The sequence below is a fragment of the Xyrauchen texanus genome, chromosome 4 (assembly GCF_025860055.1).
Source record: "Xyrauchen texanus isolate HMW12.3.18 chromosome 4, RBS_HiC_50CHRs, whole genome shotgun sequence".
NCBI classification, from domain to species: domain Eukaryota; kingdom Metazoa; phylum Chordata; class Actinopteri; order Cypriniformes; family Catostomidae; genus Xyrauchen; species Xyrauchen texanus.
This window is the reverse complement of record NC_068279.1, coordinates 52,016,433-52,042,770: the sequence shown is the minus strand read 5'-3', so window position 1 is coordinate 52,042,770 and position 26,338 is coordinate 52,016,433. Positions and strand designations below refer to the sequence as shown.

General features: G+C 36.8%; 1 protein-coding gene across 2 annotated transcripts; it reads right to left on the bottom strand.

Moving 5' to 3' along the window:
• Positions 1 to 905: 905 nt before the first annotated feature.
• Positions 906 to 26,338, bottom strand: arl6ip4 (ADP-ribosylation factor-like 6 interacting protein 4). Of its 2 annotated transcripts, none has more exons than XM_052119138.1 (6): positions 26,217 to 26,338; positions 11,604 to 11,752; positions 6,336 to 6,626; positions 2,049 to 2,166; positions 1,831 to 1,921; positions 906 to 1,743 (listed from the first exon to the last, which is right to left on the bottom strand). In XM_052119138.1, the coding sequence occupies exons 2-6, from the start codon at positions 11,740 to 11,742 to the stop codon at positions 1,687 to 1,689; spliced, it is 696 nt and encodes a 231-aa protein (XP_051975098.1). In that variant the 5' UTR covers positions 11,743 to 11,752; positions 26,217 to 26,338; the 3' UTR covers positions 906 to 1,686. The 2 variants fall into 2 exon arrangements, with proteins under 2 accessions (XP_051975098.1, XP_051975102.1); XM_052119142.1 differs by having other exon boundaries at positions 1,852 to 1,921.

Here is a 26,338-nt window from a genome sequence, read left to right as displayed (position 1 = left end):
TCAGTAGAGACATCCAAGAAAAGCAGAAAAACGCACCATTGTGAGTAAAGAAACAGATAAATACAAATCTAAATCAAAACCAACAAAGCTTCTGTACAGCATTCCTCCGACTCGGTTGCTCTTCCATTTGTCTCACGTGCCAGCGCGATTGCCACACGTGCATACCACTGCAGACCAGAAACGATGTTTTAGAGTATTTAAATATTGGTCTTTTCGCACCAAAAGCGGTTGTATCTCTTTAGAAGACATTGATTTAACAGCTGGAGTCATATGGATTATGTTTATGCTGACTGTTTGTTCTTTTTGGAGCTTCAAAAGTCTAATCAAGATATTTTTCTTCAAATGTGTTCAGGTGAAGATAGTCATACACACTTGATATACTGTATCATGAGGGTGAGTAAATGAGGGAATTTAAATTTTGGGGTGAACTATCACTTTAATGCAGTTTGCTCAGGAGTTATTTAAGAAAGATGTTTGAATTATACTCCACCTTGTAACCTGGATTTTTATTACCTATGCCCAGCAGAGACTGAGATATTTTGATTGTTTATTTAGATAATAATAATAAAGTATTTAAAGAAAGAAACAAAAGTATTTTTTTTAGGTAAAGGTATATACAGCTGAACCAGATGGTTGATAATTGATTTTTAAATGACATGTACCAATGGCACAGATGAGCATGGATCATTTAGAATATGTCTTTGTCAATGATATGTACAGGATATAGTGTGTCTGTAAATATATCATGTTAATTGTTACTATGGAGAGTAACAGGGCTTATTTTCAGCTACTATAATGAATGAATGCTTACGTAGATTTGTACTGTAAATATATTATATTAATTGTGATATGATTTTTGTAATGACAAATTCCATTGATATTTTTATTAAGGTAAAATCTTTATTTTAAATATATTTTCCTTTCAAAATGTGATGTATCCATTTTTAATGCATTTTATTTATTTTTTTAAAGAAAGAAACAAAAAGTGTAAAACATTAATTGGTACAGCAGTCCTTTGATACCGGTAGTCTTCTCAATTTTAACACCATCAACTTTGTGTTTAGCTCATAGGTGATATTGCAGACATGCTGAGCTTCAATGACAATGAGTTACATCTTACAATAATGGCAAATAACTTTGTTTCTAAATAAAATCCAATCTACCTCTGTTAATAAAGTATTATTTCAACCGTTAATAGTTAACCCCTTTTAGCCCGTACTAACCTGTATTAGAAGCTATTGCCTAACATATCCTTTTAATTATGTAAAGACACAAGAATTTTCAGCACTGGCAGACAATGACATTTGAAATAAAGACACAAATATGTCATTTTCTTTTTTGTATGCCATCTTATATACAACCATGTTTCCAAATGTCAATTTTAATGAAAAAGTAACATCAAAACGTAAGTGTTACTACGCATATCATTAAATATGCATTACATGAAGTTTGAACTGATGTCACAATAGAATCACATTTCTATTACATTTAGTTATAACTGGCCAAGAAAAGACCGACTGTAAGAATGACCTTTCGTCAGAAGAACAACACAGAAACAAGAGTATCTGAATAGGAAATTGCTGAATTCTGGTAAAATGCAGGAGGTGGATACTTAAAAGATTTTCACAGTCAGTCTTAAGATCTACAGGATCATTCAAATTGGTTTTAAAATTGGTTTCAGTCTCGCTACCTGCTGATCCCTAATCTCTTCTGGAAGGCATCACCATCTCCTTTAGTTGCTTGCTGTGTAAAGAAAAAAAAAGGCAAGGATGATAAATCTCTCATTTAATTGTTATTCTACCATTTATAAAAGGAAAAAGAATGGCTCACAATTGAAGTCATGCACTGCACCTTGTTGATTTCTTTGTGTCTTTCCTGGCTGACAATCTCTTCTAAAATTTCTCCATCTCCTCGAATAAGCCTGCATAATTTTTTTAATTAAAATGTTAACATTTCTTTGTTGTACAGATGAAGCAGATATTGAAGTTGATATTTAAAGTGATTAAATGTCAGGAAACTGAAATGAAAGTCATGTTAAATAAGAACACCTGGTACGGCCTGTCTCAGAGTCGTAGACCCGACGAATGACACTTTGCCTGGCCTCATATTCCTCCTTTGTCATTGGTCTCTTGGTGTGAAGTCTGGCCATCTGTTCATCAGTCATGACTACAGTACAAGGGAAAATATCTCCAGCATTTAAAAATGTCACATTATATAATGTTTTTAAAAATCATTTTTACATTTATTTTCCCCGAGGGGATTTGGTTTCCCCCATGTATAATTGTTTTAATTTGTTTTCCCTGAGGGTATTTGTTTTCCATATATAATTTTACCTTTTTTTTCACTTTCATAATTTAGTTTCACAAACTTTCTTCACCACAAGGAGTTTGTAACAATATAGAAACAGGAAAGAGTCAGCATGAAATAAGTGTCTGCTTTGCTGCTACAAAGGAGATCTAAATCACCTGGAGAAAGCTTTCCATTAGCATTCTCATTCATTTTAATGGCACCTGCTCAGCTAGCACAGGGCTCCTTGGAAGTACACGATCTGGAGACTAAAATCTTGCTTCCAGGATCTGCAGTCACGTGAACGATTAAATCAATGGGAACAAAGAGGAAATTTTATGTCTACTTCACACTTTTAAGAGCCCTTCAATACAATCGGTTTCAGGAAATAGATGTACTATAATGTAATGAAATGATTGTGATTTTTATAATTTTTTTTCAAGAAACATTTAAAAGTATTTCATCAAAATCACAGCTACATTTGAATGGCTGACCCATTGACCTGCAACATCCTGGATGATTTTTCTATAGCAGTTGGCAAACCAACTTATGGTGCATTTCTGCCACCAACTGGGATGGACTGTGAAGCAAAACTGAATTCCTATTCAACAGACCCATTTCCTTCAGATAACTTAAGAGCATTTTTATTTCACCCATTAGGCACCTGTAATGTGGATCCTCATGTATTATGTATTCATCTGTCTGATATCAAAAGTCAGAATAAGTTGCTTAAGAAGCTTTGTTTCAACAATGGTCTTTTTGGATAGGGGAGGAAGTTGAGTTATGAAAGTTACAGTGTGCTTTATAGTACATGTCTTAAGGCTAATACAGCTCTGGAAAAAATTGCAAAAGACCAATGCAAAAATTATCAGTTTCTCTAGATTTACTATTTTTTATAGGTATGTGTTTGAGTAAAATTATTTTTTTTTTGTTTTATTCTATAAAGTATGGAAAACATTTTCCCCAAATTCCAAATAAAATATTGTCAGAGCATTTATTTGAAGAAAATGACAACTGGTCAAAATATAAAAAAGATAGTGTTTTCAGACCTTGAATAATGCCAAGAAAACAAGTTCATATTCATTTTTAAACAAAAACATTTTAACTCGGGAAGAGTTCAGAAATCAATATTTGGTCGAATAACCCTTATTTGCAATCAAAACATTCATGCGTCTTGGCATGCTCTTTACCGGTCACATTGATGTTGGGTGACTTTATACCATTCCTGCTGCAAAAATTCAAGCAGCTCAGAATTGTTTGATGGTTTGTGGCCATCCATCTTCCTCTTGATCACATTACAGAGGTTTTCAATGGGGTTCAGGTCTGGAGATTGGGCTGGCCATAACAGGGTCTTGATCCAGTGGTCCTCCATCCACACATTGATTGACCTGGCTGTGTGGCATGGAGCATTGTCTTGAGTGGGCCGGCTCACTGGACATTCGTTTGACTGTTCGAGGAAACTGAGCACCTTTTTTTCTTTTTGTGCTGGTTCCGCCTAGCGGCTGGAGTTTGCTTTGTGGAGTAACACACCTTCGGGACAGTTTTGTTAATGATTCTACATGCTCTGTTTTTTCTGCCTATTAGCTAGAGTTTGTTTTATTGATTATATTTTGTTGTGTAATTCTGTCTCACAAAATTTGTATAGAGACTTGAGCAACAAGACGACAAAGTTGTCGCGGGGGCTTTCGTAGGCGTACAGTTTGAATTTAGAGGGACAGATGCCAGCTGTCGCGCGTGGGGTTTATGTACACATTTTTCTTTCTTTGTTTGTTTGGATCTGGGGAACTTTGGGGTTTGATAGTTGCACTAATGTTGGAATGTGGCCTTTATAATTTTGTTTTTGACACACAATCTTTTTTTTCCTAATATGTCAAATGTTTGAGTTGATTGTCTCACTCCATATGGAATGTGAATGGGTTGGGGCACCCCATAAAAGGAAGGAAGGTTATTTGTCTTTTTAAGCATGATAAATATGATAGTGTTTCTTCAAGGAAAACATCTTTCCCTGCAGGAAGCTGAAAAATTTGTGAAGATATGGGGGGGACATGTTTTCTTTAGTGCTAGTTCAAGTAAGAGCAGGGGAGTCATTACATTGATACGCAAACATCTACAATTCAAATGTCTCAAACAGATTAAAGATACATTAAGAATAGTCATTATTGTTTTAGCAGAAATTCAGGGGCAAAGTCTTATTTTGGCTAATATTTATGCACGTAACATTGATGATCAGGGCTTTTTTATAGATCTTGAAGGGATGTTTCAAGCCACTGGCACCCATCATGATAGAATAATGGGAGGAGACTTGAATCTGTTGATGGACTTAGTCCTTGATCATAGTAAAGCAAAATTGTGCAAGCCCACTACAGCAACACTGATGCTTCACAGGATGTGTACAAATCTAGGTCTTACAGATATTTGGAATCTTTTGAACCCATCTGGTAGAGATTATAAATTTTTTCATCAGTCCATAACATTTATTCTAGAATTGTTATATACACAAGTCCCTCATTTCATCTGTTGTGGATTGCTCAATTGGAAACATTTTAGTCTCAGATCTCACCCTGGAGAGTTTAGAGGTGTCACTACATATAGAGAAAAGGAAATCATATCGTTGCCACTTTAACGTATCCCTTTTGCAAAATCCTGAATTCGAACAAATGTTAAAAGCTGAAATCAAATGCTTATATGGAGACCAACTGGTCCTCAGTATCCTCTGTGGGCATGGCTTGATTCATTGAAATCAATAAAATGTTTTAATCGAGAAAAAAATAAAAAAAAAGGTACATTTTACTCAAACATACCTAAATAGTAAATCCAGTAAAACTGATAATTTTGCAGTGGACACAATTTTTTCCAGAGCTGTATCCATTAAAATATTTATTTTACTTTCTTCCTTTAGGTATTCTAGGGTTGACAACACAGATTTCTGTACTATGTAACAATACCAGTAAATGTTATGATTCTCAATACAAAGAAAAAATGGTTAACATGCTAATGAACACACTTCTTTATCCCATTTAAAAAGTTAAATATCAATGCGAATAATAAATAATTGCATGTTTCTTTCAAGAGTTTCTCAATTAAGAGTGTCCCCGCCAAATCCAGTAAAAAAAAAAAAAAAAAAAAAAAAGATTTATACTGTTATTGTTTAATTAAATTTCATCATCAAAATTGGGCCTAATCAAATTAAACTTTAAATAAAAAAAAAAAAAATGGAACAAATAATTTAACATTTATTTTGTATAAATAAAGATCACAACATTGGTCTTATTTTTTGTCAAATAAATTGACAAATACTGTGACAAGAGCGTCACAGTATAAATTGATATGAAAATATATGAAAACTTTTATCCAGTACAACCACACACTTGCTTGAGAGATATTGCTTAAATATTATTATAACAGTGAATATTACATTTTATTTATTTCTTGTTCAAATTCTTCCATTTCACACGTGTATTTGAATCAAGTTTTTATTTGGTTGTGAGGGCTTTTCAGTTTCAGTGTGCTTTTAACATAGGTAGCCTCACACCTCCGGATAAGCAGTTGGTTGTACGGTCCAATGTGATTAAAGCGCATAATGCTGCGATTTTATTCTACAAATATATAGCCTGTTTGTACCGCATGCTTCACAGTGACTGATTGCTCTTTCATCTACTACAACACGTACAGTGCTTGTGATGCTCATAATGTGGCATTTTCACCATATGAGTGGCTTCAATCATTCACTTTGAAGCATGCAGCTCATGCAGGACAGTATATTTATTTAATTGCATTGAATCCTTTTGCAGTTTAATAATCATACGAGTATATAAATCACAATATGACATCACGATTATAATTCGAGTGATTACTCAATCATTTTTCCCCCACATGAAAAATTGTGTCCGATTACTTGGTACTACCTGTAATGCAGAAACACTGACATCTTTTTTATTTTAGTACCAACTTGGCACTGAAGTACCAGTACTTTTCACATCCCTCAGCCATTTTAAAGAACTCTGTAATTGAGGTATTCATATTTGTGAGGTCTCTAAGTATGCACATACCAGGGCCGTGTTCTTTAGACTCTTCACTCTGCCAGGTCTGCAAGAATTTTTGGGGACCAACTGAAACAGGAGTCTGAACAGAAGCTGCCACTTCCTCTCTTACAGCTTTCTCTGCAAACTTTTTTTGCAACTTCTTTTCCCTTTTCTCCTTTTTCTTCTTATGCTTCATTTTCTTTTTGGCTTCTCTGTGTTTCTTCTTCTTCTTCTTGGCTTCTTTTTCATTGGATGAGATGGAGGAGCTTGAAGATGATGAAGAGGTTGAAGGACTCCTTCTCCTTTTTGTCTTCTTCTCTGATTTTGTATTAGAAATTACATGTACACATGTTATATTTAAACTTACTGTCATTACAAACAGACAGATGATCATTCATGGATACTTTAATATGGGCCACAAAAAGAAAATCGTGAAAAATCAAAGAATCCATTAATGTAATTTCATGTGATTTTCTTCTATGAAACACAAAAAGGACATTTTTTTTTAGAAATTGTACAAGCTGCTCCTTTCCAAATGAGGTCTGTTCCTCACACAAAATTATAGTGTTGAAAATAGTGTGCAACTCATACGGAACACTTTAATGATCCTTTTGGAGCTTGACAGCCCTTGGTCACTATATGCCTTCACTGCATGGGAAATAAGAGCTCATATTCAGCAGGATATTTCATTTTGTGTTTCATAGAAGAAAGTCATATAGACTGTAAATTATGTCAGACTTTCCATTTTGGTTGAACTAAGTTATAAAAAAAATCTGAACAAATTATTATTGTTATCATCCCTATTAATAATAATAATAAATATAGCTGCAAGCCGTGATGAAAGGCCCAAGCACCATGGGTCCATTTCCACCCAGTGGCATTTGGAAAACAATGCAAGGTGGACACATGCATTTGGCATTATTCTAAACCATTTAAGCAATTTGGTAAATATAAGAGGACTATTTTAAGTCTGTTGTATGAGCCACACTTCATGCTGCCATGTGATGGTGGTGTAGTGGGATAAAGCACTGCACTGCTAAGCAGAAGGTTGTTGGTTCGATCCCCACAGCCACCATCATTGTGTCCTTGAGCAAGGCACTTAACTCCAGGTTGCTCTGGGGGATTGTCTCTGTAGTAAGGGCACTGTAAGTCGCTTTGGATAAAAGCATCTGCCAAATGCATAAATGTAAATGTGGTGGTGCTATTACCATGACCCAAAACAGTCAAATCCATGTGATTAGCCCCCAAGACTAAACATCTCAATTTTGATCAAAATCATACAGTGCAAACAGAAGATATGAGACCCTTCCTGTTTCCCTTTTTTTTTGCAATTAATTGAATGGCAACACCGTTCAATATATAAAAAATCTGTTCACAATTTAACATCTTCAAAGTCTTGGCATAATATTGTCTAAATGTGGCGAGTCTCATAAATCCCCTAGGAGAAGTATTTAAAAAAATTAAGAGATTGCAATATTCTAAAAATACAAAATGGCCAACTTGTTGGGTGGAGCTAATAACTATAATTATGAAAGTTGTCCAACTTGAGGAAAGCTACTTACAGATGTAGTCTACATGCACCTTAGCCAAATACACCTAAAATTTAATTGTAGAAAACTTTCCAGTCTTAGGTCAGAATAATAGTAGAGAGAATTATTTATTTGAGCTTTTATTTCTTTCATCATATTCCCAGTGGGTCAGAAGTTTAAATACTTGGTAGCATTGCCTTTACATTGTTTAACTTATGTCAAAAGGTTTGGGTAGCCTTCCACAAGCACAAGTTGCTGGAATTTTGGCCCATTTCTCCAGACAGAACTGGTGTAACAGAGTCAAGTTTGTAGGCTTCCTTGCTCACACACGCTTTTTCAGTTCTGCCCACATATTTTCTATCTGATTGAGGTCAGGGCTTTGTGATAGCCACTCCAGTATCTTGACTTTGTTGTCATTAAGCCATTTTGCCACAACTTGAGGTATGCTTGGGGTCATTGTCCATTTGGAAGATCCATTTGTGACCAAGCTTTAACTTCCTGGCTGATGTCTTGAGATGGTGCTTCAATATATCCTCATTTTCCTTCCTCATGATGCCATCTATTCAGTGAAATGCACCAAACCCTCCTTCAGCAAAGCACCCCCACAACATGATGCTGCCACCCCCATACTTCATGGTTGGGATAGTGTTCTTCAGCTTGCAAGCCTCACCCTTTGTCCTCCAAACATAACAATGGTCATTATGGTCAAACAGTTTAATTTTTGTCCCCATGTGCACTTAAACTGTAGTCTGGCTTTTTTATGGCAGTTTTGGAGCAGTGGCTTCTTCCTTGCCGAGCAGCCTTTCAGGTTATGTCGATATAGGTCTCATTTTACTGTGTCCTCCAGCATCTTCTCAAGGTCCTTTGCTGTCCTTCTGGGATTGATTTACACTTTACGCACAAACCATGTTCACCTCTAGGAGACTGCATCTCTTTCCTGAGCGGTATGATGGCTGCGTGGTCCCATGGTGTTTATACTTGCTTGTTTGTACAGATGATTGTACAGATGAACGTGGTACTTTCAGGCATTTGTAAATTGCCTGAAGGATGAACCAGACTTGTGGAGTTCCACCATTTTTTGGAGTTCTTGGCTGATTTCTTTAGATTTTCCCATGATGTTAAGAAATGAGTTTGAAGGTAGGTACCTAATTGACTAATTGCCTAAATGCTTGACATCATTTTCTGGAATATGTCAAGCTGTTTAAAAGGCACAGCTAAATTGATAGACGCTTGAAGTGTATGTAAACTTCTGACCCACTGGAATTGTGATATAGTCAATTCAAAGTGAAATCTGTCTGCAAACAATTGTTGGAAAAATTACTTGTGTCATGCACGAAGTAGATGTCCTAAACGGCTTGCCAAATCTATATAGTGCTCATTTGAAATCAGTGGAGTGGTTAAAAAATTAGTTTTAATGACTTAAGCCTAAGTATATGTAAACTTCTGACTCAAATTGTAAATGGGGGTGCTACAGAGGGCCCCCTACACGCCCATGCATGAACTTTTGCCCAGCCCTAATGGCCAATGACTCTGATGTGTGTGAAAAATTCATGAAAATGTAAGCATGCCAAGTGCCTCAAAAACACCCACAAGAACAGGAAGGAATAACAAAAATTAATGTGTTGTCATGGCAAAACTATTTAAGATGTCAAATATCCCTTGAAAATACTTACATCAGCACTGTCTTGATATTATTCTAAAGCATTTTAAAGCAAATCATGCAAACATAAGAGGGCTATTACGAAGTCTTTAAAAAGTGCCATAATTTCTGCTGCCAGTTGGTGGCACTAGGATCATGACCCATAATACCCACATCCATGTGATCAGCCCCCATTACGAAGCATAGAGCTGAATTTTCATCAAAATCACACAATGTACACAGAAGATATAAGGCACTTCCTGTTTCCCATTTTTCTCCATAAATGTATTGCTTCGTCATGGCGACAGAGTTCAAAATATAAAACACAAGTTTGCAATTTAGAATCTACAATGTCTTGGCATGATATTGCACAAATTTGGTGCCAGTAACATGAATCCCCTAGAACAGAGGTTTTCAATTGGTGAGGCACGCCTTCCCTGGGGGCAGCGCGGGTTTGTACGGTCATGAAAATCCTGTAAATGTTTCTGAAAAGTCATATAATTTCCCAAAAATATTTTCGGCAGTACAAGTGTGCTAATAATTCTTCAAGTTTGGCAGGATCGCAGAGCAACGTGAATAAGCGCTACTCAGAGCCCGTGCGGAGCAGCGGTATGCAAAATGCATTGCTGCGTAAACGGAGTAGATTGTGAATATGCGTAGCACCATGTGCTTTCACATTTGGCACCTCATTAATGGCAGAAAAGATTGCTCAAGTTCATATGGATCGTGTACAACATTATTGTTTGAATATATTAAGGCTTTAAATGTTTGTATGTAATAACTTGCCATGTTATCCTGATAACGGTTCACGTCTGTACACATCTGTCCTGCTAGCTTGCGTGTTAAAGTGCGCGTTATGTATATGTGTGTTGCAAAATGGTTCACTTTGTATTGACTGAGTTTCCCCACCTCTCTCGAAAGGCTATGAAAGTCCTCATCCCTTTCAACTCCACTTATGTGAGTGCGGGTTTTTCCACTTTGACCCTGCTTAAAAGCAAATTACCGATCAAGGCTGCAGGTGGAGGATGATTTATGTTTACGTTTATTTAGACGATGAAAATGAAGAGGCAAAATCAGCTATTGGATTTTTTTCTTTTTCTGCTTAACGTAGGCCTATATGGAAGTGATTTTTACGCATTTTATCCTGTAACAAAACAGCGCTGTCCTTCTTGCTGATGTTGTTTGATATCTGATGTTGATGTTTATAACATTAGTAGTTAATGAACATGTTTCCAGTTTAGTTATTTGACCATCAAGGGTTATTTGTTCAGTGATCAGAGAATAGAGCTGTCCATCGTGCTGATTTCATTATATGTCTGATTTTGTTGGCTCTTTTTGTATAGGGCTGTTGAGAAAACTTAGTTTAGTTTTTTGACTGAGGAGAATTCTGTTCAGAAGGCTAATTTTAACAGTTTCCCAACTGCTTGAATGTGGTAAAAATGTGTTGCAAAGTGTGTGATCACAATATATTTTAAAAAGACAAACATGTTAGGATATATTTTTTCAAAACATTTCAATCTCAAAATGAAACTGAATTTAAAATGGAATGTTGATAGCTTAATAAAAAGAAAATGTAGTAATTGTGTAGTAGTATCCTAGAAGTACCAATAATAATAGCCTAATTAGTGGTTGTGGAGGTGTTGGGGGGCATGGCTGTCTTCATGTTCTCTAGGGGGAGGCTCACTTTAACCCAATTTTAAAACCCCTGCCCTAGGAGGAGTATTATAAAATCCAAAATCCCAACTTCCTGTTGGGCAGAACTAATGACCAAGTATGAAAGTTGTTAGGCTTGATGAGAACAATATGTATCAAGTTTAATGAAAATGGGGGAGCTACAGAGCCCCCCCCCGCACGGCCCACCCAACCCTCTGCAACTTTACCCAGCCTTAATGACCGGCGTGCAAAATTTCAAGAGTTTTCACGCATGTTAAGTACCTCAAATGGACAGAAAACCTTGAAAAGAATATTACTAATAATCCTTAGAACAACAATTGTGCCTCCACACTTTCAGTGCTTTGGCCGAATTAATAATCCTTAGAAAAGCAATAGGGCATCCGCACTTTCAGTGTTTTGGCCACAATAAAATATAGTGAGGGTACTGGCAGATAGTGGTACACTTTCTCTTACCAGAGGTCCGTTCAGGTTTCTTTTGTGGATTTGGACTTTGTCTGCCAATGCTTGAAGATGACAAGGATCTGGATTTTCTATCTTCTTTGTGTCGGCTCTTAGGCCTATGACAGCTGCTACCAGACTCGCTCCGACCCATTAGTGAAAATCTAGAAGCAAAACAAACATAAAACATCAAGTCCTATTTTGTTCCCGTTTTACTTCAAAAGTATGCAAACTTTCTTTCTGAAACAAAAACGCAACTGTAATCATAGAGCAGGTTACACAACACATAACACAGTGCATCATACCACATCCTGACGGTTTACAAGTACAACTACTGCCAATGTCACAAGCTAAAAAGAGAAATGCATTGATTGCAACTCAACTCACATTAATGGGTTACTTGCTGCAAGCCATGTTATGCTACTTTAATTGTTGAATGACACCAACATATCCTCCACCTTTTTCCTTGCGTCTCTGCAGACAGCACCATTAACAAATAGGCCTCGACTTCTTGTAGGATGCTCTGCAATTCACCAGTATCAATCACCATTCAGATACAGACTTCATCTGTTAGTCAACTCTAAAAACATGCATTGGCTGGACCAGCCTGAAAAATATATATTTTTTGCATGATCGGAGCTAAAGAACAACAATTTATGATACCATTGGTGTCAGATTTAACTACTGATTTGAAATATGTTCTCGGATCATAAAAATGACCAACTGTTCCACATTCAAGTAGATATGAGCTGTAATTTTATACCACTTGTATCCATAGAAAATAGCTGCTGCAGAGCATTCCAAAGATGGCCTCCAAGTGGACTGAAAGAATTTGTGCTGTTAGAGGGTGTCAATACAGGTACAGACAGCTTAAAAAAAAAAGCTGCCAGGTCCGGTCCCGCCACCAAGAGGATGACAGCCTAATTTTCGAGCTCTCCGACGGTTATGTGAAATAACCCCAAAAACCTTAGATCTGTGAACCACGGTGAATGTTTTATGAAATAATGGAGAAAGGGGTTACTACCAGAAGTAGGACAACGATGAATGTGATAGAAAATGACTCTGATGTGAGGCAAGATAGCCAAAGTATCTCTCAGAGTTCATCTCCTCATGGTGAGGATAGCTCCGAAGTTAGCTTGCGATGTATTCTCAACGAACTAAGAGAGTTCAGAAGGGACAATAAGACACAGCTCTCTGACATTAAGCAAGAATTGAAGAGAACAAATGACAGACTAGATGAGGCTGTTGTGAGAATTGAAGAAACGGAGACCATACTTCATGCAGCATCAACGCTAATCAAGCAGCTAATACAGCGTCAGGCTAATCTGGAAGCCAGGCTGATAGATCAGGAGGGCCGTGCGCGCTGAGACAATTTAAGTATTTATGGAATACCCGAAGATAAAAAAGGCACCGATATGGTTGGATTTCTGGACAATTTGTTGAAAAGCGCACTGGACTTTCCCCATGACAGAGAGCTTGGAATTGAATGAGCACACCGGGCATTAGCACCGAAGCCCAATAGTCCGCAGGTAAAGCCACGTTCTATAGTTGTCAAATTCGGGAGTTACCGATCAAAAGAGGTGGTGCTCAGGAGAGCCTGGCAGAAAAAAAGAAGTGTTTTGCAATGATGTCCGCTTCTACGTTGTCCGTGACTTCCCTCGAGAAGTGCTTAAGGCAGAGAATATGCAGAAGCCAAGAAAGCGTTAAAAGAAAAACAAATAAAGTTCCAGACACCTTATCCGTCAAGGATGCGCGTCTTCTACGATGACGGCACACGATTATACCAGGATGCTACAGAGGCAACGAGAGACATGGCTTCACAAGGATTTTCAGTCACTGTGGTGAAGTGCTCCACTACTGCGGATCAGGAGGAGATCGGGCTCCTATCTACTTGGCAGGTAGCGGGGAGACGGCGCGACAGAGGTGGAGAGAAGGAATCTGACACAGCGGACAGCTACACACAATCCAGGAAACCCCCCCACTCTCAATATAAAGAAAAACTCAGAAAATGATCCCTCAGGAAAGGAGTCCGACATTTTTAACACCCCAATCGGAAATGCAGATATGTTTTATTTGATTCCCACAGCTACGCGCTATCTTGGCTATTTGGCCAGAGGATTGCCAAGTAACTGTATACAGTTATGTAAATCCTACAGTACTATTATCCATTTAATCGAGTCGGGACTTGTTAATTGAGTTTTCCTTGCTTTATTTTTTTTATTTATTTTCTTTTCTAAACGATCTACAGTTTTATTTAGACTAGCATGAGAAATTGTAGGGCCCCACTTCCATTACAATGTCGGATTTCCCCTTACGGGAGCTTTGAAATTACAAAGCCCCACAAGTCTCTTTTGAAACAAGCCTCAACACCGGAAACGACTGTTCTTATTTGTTACGGTGGCGTTCGGTTTAAAATTGTTACAGCTTGGTTCACGTTAAATGTTTGTTATATGGGAGAGGTATTCTTAATGTACACATTTAATATTGGTAGAGACACTGGGAGAAGTTCCAATTGTGTTGACCAATGTAGAAGACCATGAATAAGCAAGCTCTAAAAATTATTTCATTCAATGTGAATGGGATTTTGAACCAAGCTAAGTTTCTACAAGAGACACATCTCACTGCATCAGAGCATGAAAAACTAAGGAGAATGGGATTTGCAAGGGTATATTACTCATCTTATAAGTCAGGCCATAGAAGAGGTGTAGCAATCTTAATATCACAAAATACGAACATCTTTCAGAGGTCTCAGACAAGGAAGGAAGATATATAATAGTCACAGGGAAAATAGATGACACTACTATAACACTATTTAACATTTATGTCCGCCCTGGAAGTGATTTTGCTTTTTACAGGAAAATATTTGATTTAATGATAGGAGCCACAGGAATTGTTATATGTGGTGGAGACTGCAACATTCATCTCAACCCAAAATTTTATTCATCTAAAAATTCAACCACCACATCATTACATAGAAAAAATAACGTTCTAATGACAGAACTGGGCATATTAGATCTTTGGAGAGATCTCTACCCATCAGGCCATGATTACACGTTTTACTCGCCCTCACGAAGTATATTCAAGGATAGACAATTTTTTTGTACTAAAGAGAGACTGCCATAGAATACATAGCTGCGACATTGGATCAATTGACTTGTCTGATCATGCACCTCTCTCTTGTACTTTACATATTAATGATAACCCTGAAAGAACACTGTGGAGGCTAAATACAAGCATCCTAGATAACCTACAATTTCAAACTCAAATAAGGGAAGACATAAATGTTTCTTGAAGAAAATGATAATGGGGAAGTTAACTCAGCTATAGTATGGGATGCCTTAAAAGTAGAAATGCACCGATTGCAATTTTCTTGGCCGATTTCAATTTCCGATTATTTTTAATCTATTAAAAAAGCTATTACTGACCACATATACAAACAAAATCTACCTTTCTTCAATGCTAAATTTTATTTTCATAATAAAATAAATTAAACTTTACAATTTCCCCCAAACTGCACTAAATTACAGGATCTTCTCTCATTTAAACAACTCTGAAAATAGAGTGCTCTGTGACTAGAAAGAGGTAGAAATAACAATTAACTGCAAATGAGTTGCTTTATATAACGTGTAATTTTCCACTATTTTTATAAATGGACTTTTTTCTCTTTATTACTCGTCTAACAAAACCATTCCAAAGATCTGAAAAACCAAAGTGTCCAATACGCTCAACTTACTTTAGATGTACAAATATCAGATGTAAAACGGAGCACTGCTTCAGGAACGGCTTGTAACCATATCCGGGAAAAACGGGAGTGTTGACAGGAGTCTCCCGTTTTGTTATTTCTCCCAAAAAAACTCCCGCAATTTGTATGGCCCAAACCACGTTATATGAATAATCACATCAATATATTATTCCAAGGTGGTCAAGCTGCCAGATCTTGATTGAAACTACATCCTACTCACACAATCGACACATCATACAAATTACAAATCATTTATGATCACAATATGGCAACCTACAACCCATTTGCGCTGTTGATATCTGCGCAGGTAGTAGACGTGGGATGTTAAATCAAGCATCACTGATAGATGGGAGAGGAAGACTCAGCTGGTGCTCTGGTGAAAAAAACTAAATATACATGTAAATTTAACAACAGCTGGATGGAAGAATTGAATTTCATATCCCGAAGCCATATCAACAATGCCCACGCCTTTTGCAATGTGTGTCGCACTGATTTTAATATTGGACACGTTGGGAAAAATTACGTTACTCAGCACGTTAAATCACAACGGCACAATTTGTATTGTATTTAGCCTGCCTCTGCCATCCAGCACCCCACTTCCCCTCTCCCGGATTTGTGTACCCAAATGTTGACAGATAACAGGCTGCGTGTGTGACATGACACGAGATTAAACAACTCGGGCAACGTGACGTCGGAAAGTATCTCCTACTCTGTATCGAGGAAATTTATCAGATTTCTGAAGCCTCTGTCCTCAACTATGGAGAACAGCTGGTCATCCAGGGCCATGAATTCCATCATTTTCATAATTGCTTTGGTCTTTTCGCTGCTCATTCCAAGGAATGATAGGAGAGGCTGCTGACTTGTGACTGGCTCTGAGCTCTGGCTAGCTTTAGCCGCTTTCACTTTTTAGCTTCTTTTTTCAGCTGGGTGATGGTGTTATAAATGTCTAATTAGGTTAGTTGATCCGAAAGTTATTGTGGTGGTTCCCCCACGGTTTACTTTGGCCTTAAAATTATTACACATTTCGAACTTTATGTATTCTTCACTCACAGTGAAGATCTTCCACGCCAAAGACATGTTTACATGCAGCTGTGACGTTATTGCCTGCGCCACTGGCAAAAAAACGGACCGGCTTGGATTCGGAAAGACGTGAGGCTGACCGGCCGGTTACCGGTCAGAGCATGCGGAAAATCGGCTAATTCCGGTCCCTGGCTGGTCGATCGGTGCATCTCTACTTAAAAGCAGTCATTAGGGGGAGAGTTATATCCTTTTGTGCCTATGAAAAGAAAGAAAAGTAATTAAGACTAATGAGTCTCAATAGTGAACTAAAAGACCTTGAGACACAAAAGGGAACAAAAACCAAATCTGATGACAAAAATAAAGAAAACATTTTATACTGTATTCACAGGAAATTGAAAAAAGATGATATTTACAAAACAAAAATACTATGAATCGGGCTCAAAATCAAAAAATTTGGCAAGGAAGCTACAAAAACAACAAGAGGATAATACAATATATAAAATAAGGGACCCAGATTCTAAAACTATACAATATAAACAAGATGAAATACAAAACTCTTTTAAAAAGTACTACAAATTACTGTACACACAACCACGCTTGGAGGATGAGCAACAAATCAGAAATCTCCTTGATTCTCTCAACCTACCAGTTATATCAGGGGAACAAAATCAATCATTAACAGCTCCAATAACAGAGTTAAACAGCGCCATCTCCAGGCTCAAGGCAAATAAGTCTCCTGGCCCTGATGGCTTCCCATCAGAGTGGTACAAGACTTTTCGACCCGAATTGATACCAAGCCTCCTTCGGGCTTGCAATACATTGTTAATGGAGGCTAAAATGCCTCAGTCATGGAGCGAGGCAGTGATATCAGTTATCCCAAAAGAGGAAAAATTAGAATGCATTTCATATAGACCAATTTCGGTTTTGAACGTCGATTACAAATTATACACAGCCATCCTTGCCAAGGAGATTAGAAAGGATTCTCCCCCAGCTTATACAGAATGATCAGACAGGATTTATTTCTCAAAGACAAGCTCATGATAATATTAGACGGTCATTGAACATTAAATCCATTCAACAGTACAAACTTTAAGCCCTCGTAATCAGTTTGTATGCGGAGAAGGCTTTTGACACTGTGAGTTGGCCTTTCTTATATAAAGTTCTTTAAAGATTTGGCATGCACGAAAATTTTGCTAGGGGTATCAGTACACTATATAATAAACCATCAGCCCGGATTAAAATAAATGGGTATCTCTCGGACTCCATTGTCTTAGAACGTGGATCAAGACAGGGGTGTCCGATCTCACTAATACTCTTTGCGCTTTATATAGAACCTCTCGCACAGTAGATAAGGCAGTCTGAAAGCATCAAAGGCATTTGCACGCTTATGATGTATTGATTTAAGTAAACCCGATAGCTCATTTCCTGAATTAATGAACCTCCTAGAAATATTCGGTAGATATGCAGGATACAAACTAAACATACAAAAAACACAAATTTTGACACTTAATTATACTCAATCAAAACACATTAGAGAGAAATTCCACCTTAATTGGGACCAGAATTCACTGAAATATTTAGGAATACATCTACCAAAAGAAATTCCAACATTGGCGGAGATAAATTTTGACCCTCTCTTAACAAAAATAAAAAATGACATACATAGATGGAATTCCATCTCTTTCCTTAGCCTCAATCATAGAATTGACTCTGTAAAGATGAATATCTTTCCACGATATCTTTACTTATTTCAAGCACTCCCTGTAGAAGTTTCCTCAAAACAATGGTCTGAATTGAACTCCCTGTAGAAGTTTCCTCAAAACAATGGTCTGATTTGAACAAAATAATTTCCAGATTTATTTGGCAAGGAAAAAAACCCAGGGTCAAATTCAAAACTCTACAGCTCCCAACGGAGGAAGGAGGATTGGCATTACCTAATTTGAGGGATTCTTTTTATTCAGCTCAAACTAAACCATTAATTAATATATGTAATCCAACATATCATGCAAGGTGGAAAGATATTGAACTTTCAATAATGAATGATCCCCCAATTTACGCAATATTAGCATATCAAAATTTGGGAAGATTTATAGATAAGGTGCTTTTTATCATGGATAAAAGCACATTTAAAAATCTGGAATATGATAAGAGAAGAATATAATCTGATTCATAAACTACAAATAATTCAATGGTGTGCCTATGATCCTGAATTCAAGCCTAATATCATGGATCATAGATTTAAATCCTGGGTTACAAAAGAAATAACAACATTCTACTCCCTAACAAAAAAGGGACACTTAAAAGATTTTGAAAGCTTGAAGAAAGAATATTGCCTTAAGAAATCTGACTTTTATAGATATCTTCAAATACGTAATCATTTTGAACATAACATTAAAAATAAAACAGACCTTGATGACCCAATACTGAGGATATTTATAGGTGCATATAAAGAAGATCCAAATAAAGGTGTTATATCTACATTTGATAAAGCCCTTAGGATAAAAAAAAAATCCCACTCTACCGAATACATTAAAGAAAAATGGGAAAAAGAAGGTAATTTTCTCATATCAAATGATGAGTGGTTTGATGCATGTAAACGCCCATGGAAATGTACTAATTCTCGCATATGGCGGGAGTTCGGGTGGAAGTGCCTTATCAGATTTTTTATAACACCAAAACAGAAAGCACATATTGAGGGGGGGAGATACCAAATGTTGGAGACCGTGCGGATCTAGAGAAGCCAACCACTGGCATATATTCTGGGAGTGCCCAGTGATAAAACCATTCTGGGCAGAGCTTCATAAAGCATTGGAAAGCATATTTAACACTGTCCTGCCTTTGCAGTTTTCCACATTATTTTTAGGATATGCTGATTTCCAGGCAAGAAGGCCTGATGAATATTTATTTTTTATTTTAACGACAGCGGGTAAAAAAGGCACTCAAAGGCGCTGGTTGCTTCCTGAACCCCCCCCAACAATACAAGAGTGGATTTATATAGTAAATTACATTTATGTTATGGAAAAGATTACTTTCTCCCTTCGTCTTCAGAAAAATGTGTTTATTAAATTCTGGACCATGTGGGTTGAATATGTAAGGCCATTGCGACCAGATTTTGAAGAGGTATCGAACAAATGACTTTAAGGTAACCATATCTGTTTGCCTACTTGTTTGTTTGTGCATGAGCCCTTAAGTACATACTATGTACACAGCCAGAGAGCATACATACCTTTTTTCTTTACCCATGTACACCTTCTCCCTACCACGCATTAGGAACTAACTTACTTTCTCCCGCAGTCACTACCACAGACTAAGAATCCTCAAGTACCAATCTTCAGTATGGACTATTTTGTGCACACTTTGCCTCCCCCAAGTGTTTTTTGTTGTTGTTGTTTTCTTTGTTTTGTTCTAAATGAAAAACTGGATGGCAGAAGGAAAATACAACTACATTTATTTTGTAAAATGTGCTAATGTATATGCTGCTACACCAAAATAAAGAATTAAAAAAGAAAAAAAAGCTGCCAATGCCAAAAACCTTTCGAGTTGCCCAATATATAATTAGCAAAGGCGGTGTTAACCATATTCTTTGTCATTTACAGATGTTTTAAAAAATTGGCAGATAACAGTTTTAATTTTAAAGGTGCACTCAGTAATTCTTTCCTAATTAAAAGTTTTACTTCTGAAGAAATTAGAAGTCAATTTTAAACGTTTGTCTAAAACTATGAGTACTTGCATCAGATGAAGCCTCCAGTAATGTAATCAACCTTATAAAAGCTTATTCTACACAGAGTTGTTCCCCCTCCACGGGGCTGCCATGTTAGAATCACATGACCATTTTAATGTAATAAAACCATGGTTCATTTTCAAAAGGAATGGATAGTTATTGCAAGAAAAAACAACCCTCCCTGTCCCTAAAGAGCTCCGTACTGCTCTGCTAAATGCTACATTAAGCAATATAAATATAATATAAAAGCATAATAGCATATACATGCAAAAGTAATATTTAGATTTTCCCAGTTATCAGCCAATAATATATGGGCTGCCAATATATCATGCATCCCTAGTTAAGGGTGCATAGCAAGGCCTAACCTCCAGGTACACCTGCACACAGTGATTTTTCCTACCATGTTTAACACATTTTTACTGTATTTTTTTAATCCATACAGGTGAAACTCGAAAAATTAGAATATCGTGCAAAAGTTCATTAATTTCAGTAATTCAACTTAAAAGGTGAAACTAATATATTATATAGACTCATTACAAGCAAAGTAAGATATTTCAAGCCTTTATTTGATATAATTTTGATGATTATGGCTTACAGCTTATGAAAACCCCAAATTCAGAATCTCAGAAAATTAGAATATTGTGAAAAGGTTCAGTATTGTAGGCTCAAAGTGTCACACTCTAATCAGCTAAACACCTGCAAAGGGTTCCTGAGCCTTTAAATGGTCTCTCAGTCTGGTTCAGTTGAATTCACAATCATGGGGAAGACTGCTGACCTGACAGTTGTGCAGAAAACCATCATTGACACCCTCCACAAGGAGGGAAAGCCACAAAAGGTAATTGCAAAAGAAGTTGGATGTTCTCAAAGTGCTGTATCAAAGCACATTAATAGAAAGTTAAGTGGAAGAAAAAGGTGCACAAGCAGCAGGGATGACCGTAGCCTGGAGAGGATTGTCAGGAAAAGGCCATTCAAATGTGTGGGGGAGCTTCACAAGGAGTGGACTGAGGCTGGAGTTACTGCATCAAGAGCCACCACACACAGACGGGTCCTGGACATGGGCTTCAAATGTCAAACGCCTTACCTGGGCTAAAGAAAAAAAGAACTGGTCTGTTGCTCAGTGGTCCAAAGTCCTCTTTTCTGATGAGAGCAAATTTTGCATCTCATTTGGAAACCAAGGTCCCAGAGTCTGGGGGAAGAATGGAGAGGCACACAATCCAAGATGCTTGAAGTCCAGTGTGAAGTTTCCACAGTCTGTGTTGGTTTGGGGAGCCATGTCATCGGCTGGTGTTGGTCCACTGTGCTTTATTAGGTCCAGAGTCAACGCAGCCGCCTACCGGGACATTTTAGAGCACTTCATGCTTCCTTCAGCAGACAAGCTTTATGGAGATGCTGACTTCATTTTCCAGCAGGACTTGGCACCTGCCCACACTGCCAAAAGTACCAAAACCTGGTTCAATGACCATAGTATTACTGTGCTTGATTGGCCAGCAAACTCGCCTGACCTGAACCCCATAGAGAATCTATGGGGCATTGCCAAGAGAAAGATGAGAGACATGAGACCAAACAATGCAGAAGAGCTGAAGACCGCTATTGAAGCATCTTGGTCTTCCATAACACCTCAGCAGTGCCACAGGCTGATAGCATCCATGCCACGCCGCATTGAGGCAGTAATTAATGCAAAAGGGGCCCAAACCAAGTACTGAGTACATATGCATGATTATACTTCTCAGAGGGCCGACATTTCTGTATTTAAAATCCTTTTTTTTAATTGATTTCATGTAATATTCTAATTTTCTGAGATTCTGAATTTGGGGTTTTCATAAGCTGCAAGCCATAATCATCAAAATTATATCAAATAAAGGCTTGAAATATCTTACTTTGCTTGTAATGAGTCTATATAATATATTAGTTTCACCTTTTAAGTTGAATTACTGAAATTAATGAACTTTTGCACGATATTCTAATTTTTCGAGTTTCACCTGTAGTTTTATTAAAGTAATTTTAATATGTCATTGGTGTTACGGTGTTTGATCATGTTAAAGATTTTTACTAAAAAATATTTAATGGTATGATTTATTGGTTTAATCTGATCAGTGGGGTGTGTTTTATGATGCTATTGACACCATCTTACAAAATTCTTCTTTTAAGAGAATCTCACTGGTGTTGCAACTCTTGCTTATTTCGTGAAACAAAATTAAATAATAAAAGTAAATCTGTCCTTAAAGATTAAAAAAGATCAAGATGTTAAATACATTTTATCTTTAGCTTTTATTAGTGGAAACTGAATATTTCAATATTTTTTAATGTCAAATTTTTTTTTTTAAATGACCCACCGTTTTCTATTGATTATATCTATGGTAATTTAAAAGATCCCACTCTGACTTGCATTTTTTACTAAAACATGAAGTTCCAGTTATACATTGTCCCTTTTTAATTACAATAAAAGTTTAACACCCAACATTCTATACGCTTTTTCCACAAAACATTCCCATCCAGAGGTGGAAAGTAACGACTCCTTTCGTTACAGTGAGTACATTTTTCAACTTTAGGAATAAATAAATAATTGTACATTTACCGGAGTTAATTAAAAATAAAATATTCAACTTAGCTAGTGTATATATACACACTCACCTAAAGGATTATTAGGAACACCATACTAATACTGTGTTTGACCCCCTTTCGCCTTCAGAACTGCCTTAATTCTACGTGGCATTGATTCAACAAGGTGCTGAAAGCATTCTTTAGAAATGTTGGCCCATATTGATAGGATAGCATCTTGCAGTTGATGGAGATTTGTGGGATACACATCCAGGGCATTTAAACAATGCCCAATTGGCACTAAGGGGCCTAAAGTGTGCCAAGAAAACATCCCCCACACCATTACACCACCACCACCAGCCTGCACAGTGGTAACAAGGCATGATGGATCCATGTTCTCATTCTGTTTACGCCAAATTCTGACTCTACCATCTGAATGTCTCAACAGAAATCGAGACTCATCAGACCAGGCAACATTTTTCCAGTCTTCAACTGTCCAATTTTGGTGAGCTCTTGCAAATTGTAGCCTCTTTTTCCTATTTGTATTGGAGATGAGTGGTACACGGTGGGGTCTTCTGCTGTTGTAGCCCATCCGCCTCAAGGTTGTGCGTGTTGTGGCTTCACAAATGCTTTGCTGCATACCTCGGTTGTAACGAATGGTTATTTCAGTCAAAGTTGCTCTTCTATCAGCTTGAATCAGTCGGCCCATTCTCCTCTGACCTCTAGCATCAACAAGGCATTTTCGCCCACAGGACTGCCACATACTGGATGATTTTCCCTTTTCACACCATTCTTTGTAAACCCTAGAAATGGTTGTGCGTGAAAATCCCAGTAACTGAGCAGATTGTGAAATACTCAGACCGGCCCGTCTGGCACCAACAACCATGCCACGCTCAAAATTGCTTAAAACACCTTTCTTTCCCATTCTGACATTCAGTTTGGAGGTCAGGAGATTGTCTTGATCAGGACCACACCCCTAAATGCATTGAAGCAACTGCCATGTGATTGGTTGATTAGATAATTGCATTAATGAGAAATTGAACAGGTGTTCCTAATAATCCCTTAGGTGAGTGTATATATATATTTTGGGAAGTTATAAATATGTCTTAAAATAAAAAGTCTAAATTTGGTTTAAAAACCAAAACGTGCTGTGCATGGCACGACGGAAGCCCACAGGGCACAGCAGCTCTCATAAGCTGTTGCAGGTGTCCTCTCTTCTCTAGCTTCTCCAAGTCTTTCTATCCAGTCACTATACAAGAACTGTAATACAGTAATTTTCTGCATATTTCATTTTTTTTCTGGAAAGGTGCAGTTCTTTCAGATACGAGGGGACCACCTGAACACGTTTAACAACTGATCAAACTTCACTTTTTTTTAAGGTAGGCAATGTTTAATTTACACAATGCAGTTAAGCATCAACACAATGTAGATTGACATATGTGGGGATATCTTGCTTACTTGCTACTTTGTCTAAAACAAACTTTTTAAATACCTTAAAAGACACAATGCCAATAGAGTTGGAAATTATCGGGGACTCTCAGCAAAAATATCCAAGACATTCTAAATATGGGGCAAAAAATGCCCAAGCAATGAGTTCCCATGTTTTATTAATAATATCTGATATAATTACAATTACATATATTACAATCTTCTCACTGAACATAATGTTTTTCCGACCGTCCAGTTCCTCGCACCATCGGTATCTCCACTTGACCTCTTTGATCAATCGGCATCAGTTTGTTATTGTACTCTTGTGTTAAATTCCGTAACCGTTCACCCCTCTTGTTCAAAATAAACTGTCTTAGCGGGTAACACTCAGGCTCAAGGTGCTGTACAGTACTTAACTACCCTGTTCTGCTGTTTATCTGTCTGAAAAGCCTCAACTGCTAGAGGACAAAAGTGTTATTTAAAAAAGGTATGATAAATCACAAAACATAATGTAACCCAAATGCTACCATTTACTTAATAATAATAATAATATCATCATCATCTAAATATGTTACTAAATATGTCACTAAACACTGTGTGAAATGTTTATTTTTGCCTTATTTTATTCAGTTGACATGTAGGAGTTGATGAATGTTTGCTTAATAATCTCATTATATATCTGGATAATTGCTGCAATATCATAGAGTACAAATTTCTTTCTCTATGATACTGTATATTAAATGTGTACAGTATGTTAACTTAATAGCCAAAATACGTGGACATACTTGAATGAGAATAAACCTGAAATAGGAATGTGTTTCAATCGCAATGCGCATTATGTACTTTAGAGATGATTTAGAGACATTTAGAATGTTACAAATGGTTATTTCTATTTAAATAAATGTTGCATTCTTAAAATGTTCTGTTTGTCCAAGAATCTTCTTGCAGCAATGCAGGTCTTTGGCATTTAGAAGCTACTAGTTTAGGACCTGTGAGGAGTCCTAAAATTTACTTGTCTTTTTGTTGTACATCTGGCCATCCACTACCCTCTCTATCCTGGTTAGATTCTTTTTTCAAAACAGTCATTCATGGAATAGCATTCATCTCTCTAAAACAACAGACTTACAAATGGAACAGGAAAACTTAGAATTTCAGGAGAAATGGGTTTCTTTTTGCATATTTTTAAAACCAAAAATTGACTTGCAAGTGTAAAGCAACGTGTAAGAACTCAATATCTCAGCAAATGCTGGTGAAAACCCACTGTATTGTGAATTCCGCATGGTAGTGCAACCATTTTCATTTGTTCTAATAAGAAGAAAATCTTATTGTCCAAATTACGAAAATATATTCAAATATTAGAAAATAATATAATTTGAGTACCAAATTAGCACTTTAAAATGCTTCTGTAAGGAATAGGTGACAGTATGTTTGCCATCACAGGTAAAGAAAAAAAACATTTAATAAATATCACTTAAAACAATTATATCAAAACCTAATAATATTGGCAATTAATTATTTTGACAGTATTTTTGATCAATTTAATGCATCTTTGGTGAAAGGAAGCATAACATTCTTTCAAGAACAAAACTGTCTTTGTGTTCTAAAAATTGAAGCATATATACTATATTTAATATAATTTTCATAAAGTAATTACTTGAGTAGTTTTTCGTCAAGCTTCTTATTTACTGTTACTTGAGTCATAATATTTCTTAGTACTTCTAGTTGTAATCAAGTAAATTATTTCTTCAGTAGCAGTACTTTTTCTTAAATCATTACTCTTTTCACCGATGCCTTTTTATATTTGCCCAAGAGTCCTTTTTGTAAACCACTCTAATATAAGGAACAAGACTCATGTTTTCACATTAACACAAAGCACACATTAACCAGCCTAAACATTCCTCATTTCCTCTTAAATGTTAGTATTGCTCTACTTTTTAACATAGGCTTCAGCTAAAAACCTCTGCTTTATCAACGTCTGTTATAGTCTGTATCCACAATTTATTTACTGTTTCTCTTAATCCCTTAAAATCTTCCTAAAGATACACTTCGCTTATTTCAATCTCTTCACAGATATATTACAAAATCCCAACCAAAATCTTTTAGCCACGCGAATTACTCTAGTTACTCTTTACTATTGCTGGTGCTCTCTTTTAATTAATCAGGAGAAGGATCTTCTTACCGTCTTGCGTGCTTAATTTCTATTTAGGACTGCCTTACTTCGCTCTTCGTTCCGCCATGAACTTCTTTTGTGGACCGCTTTTCTTAGCTCTTCTTCTTCTTCTTCTTCTTCTTCTTCTTCTT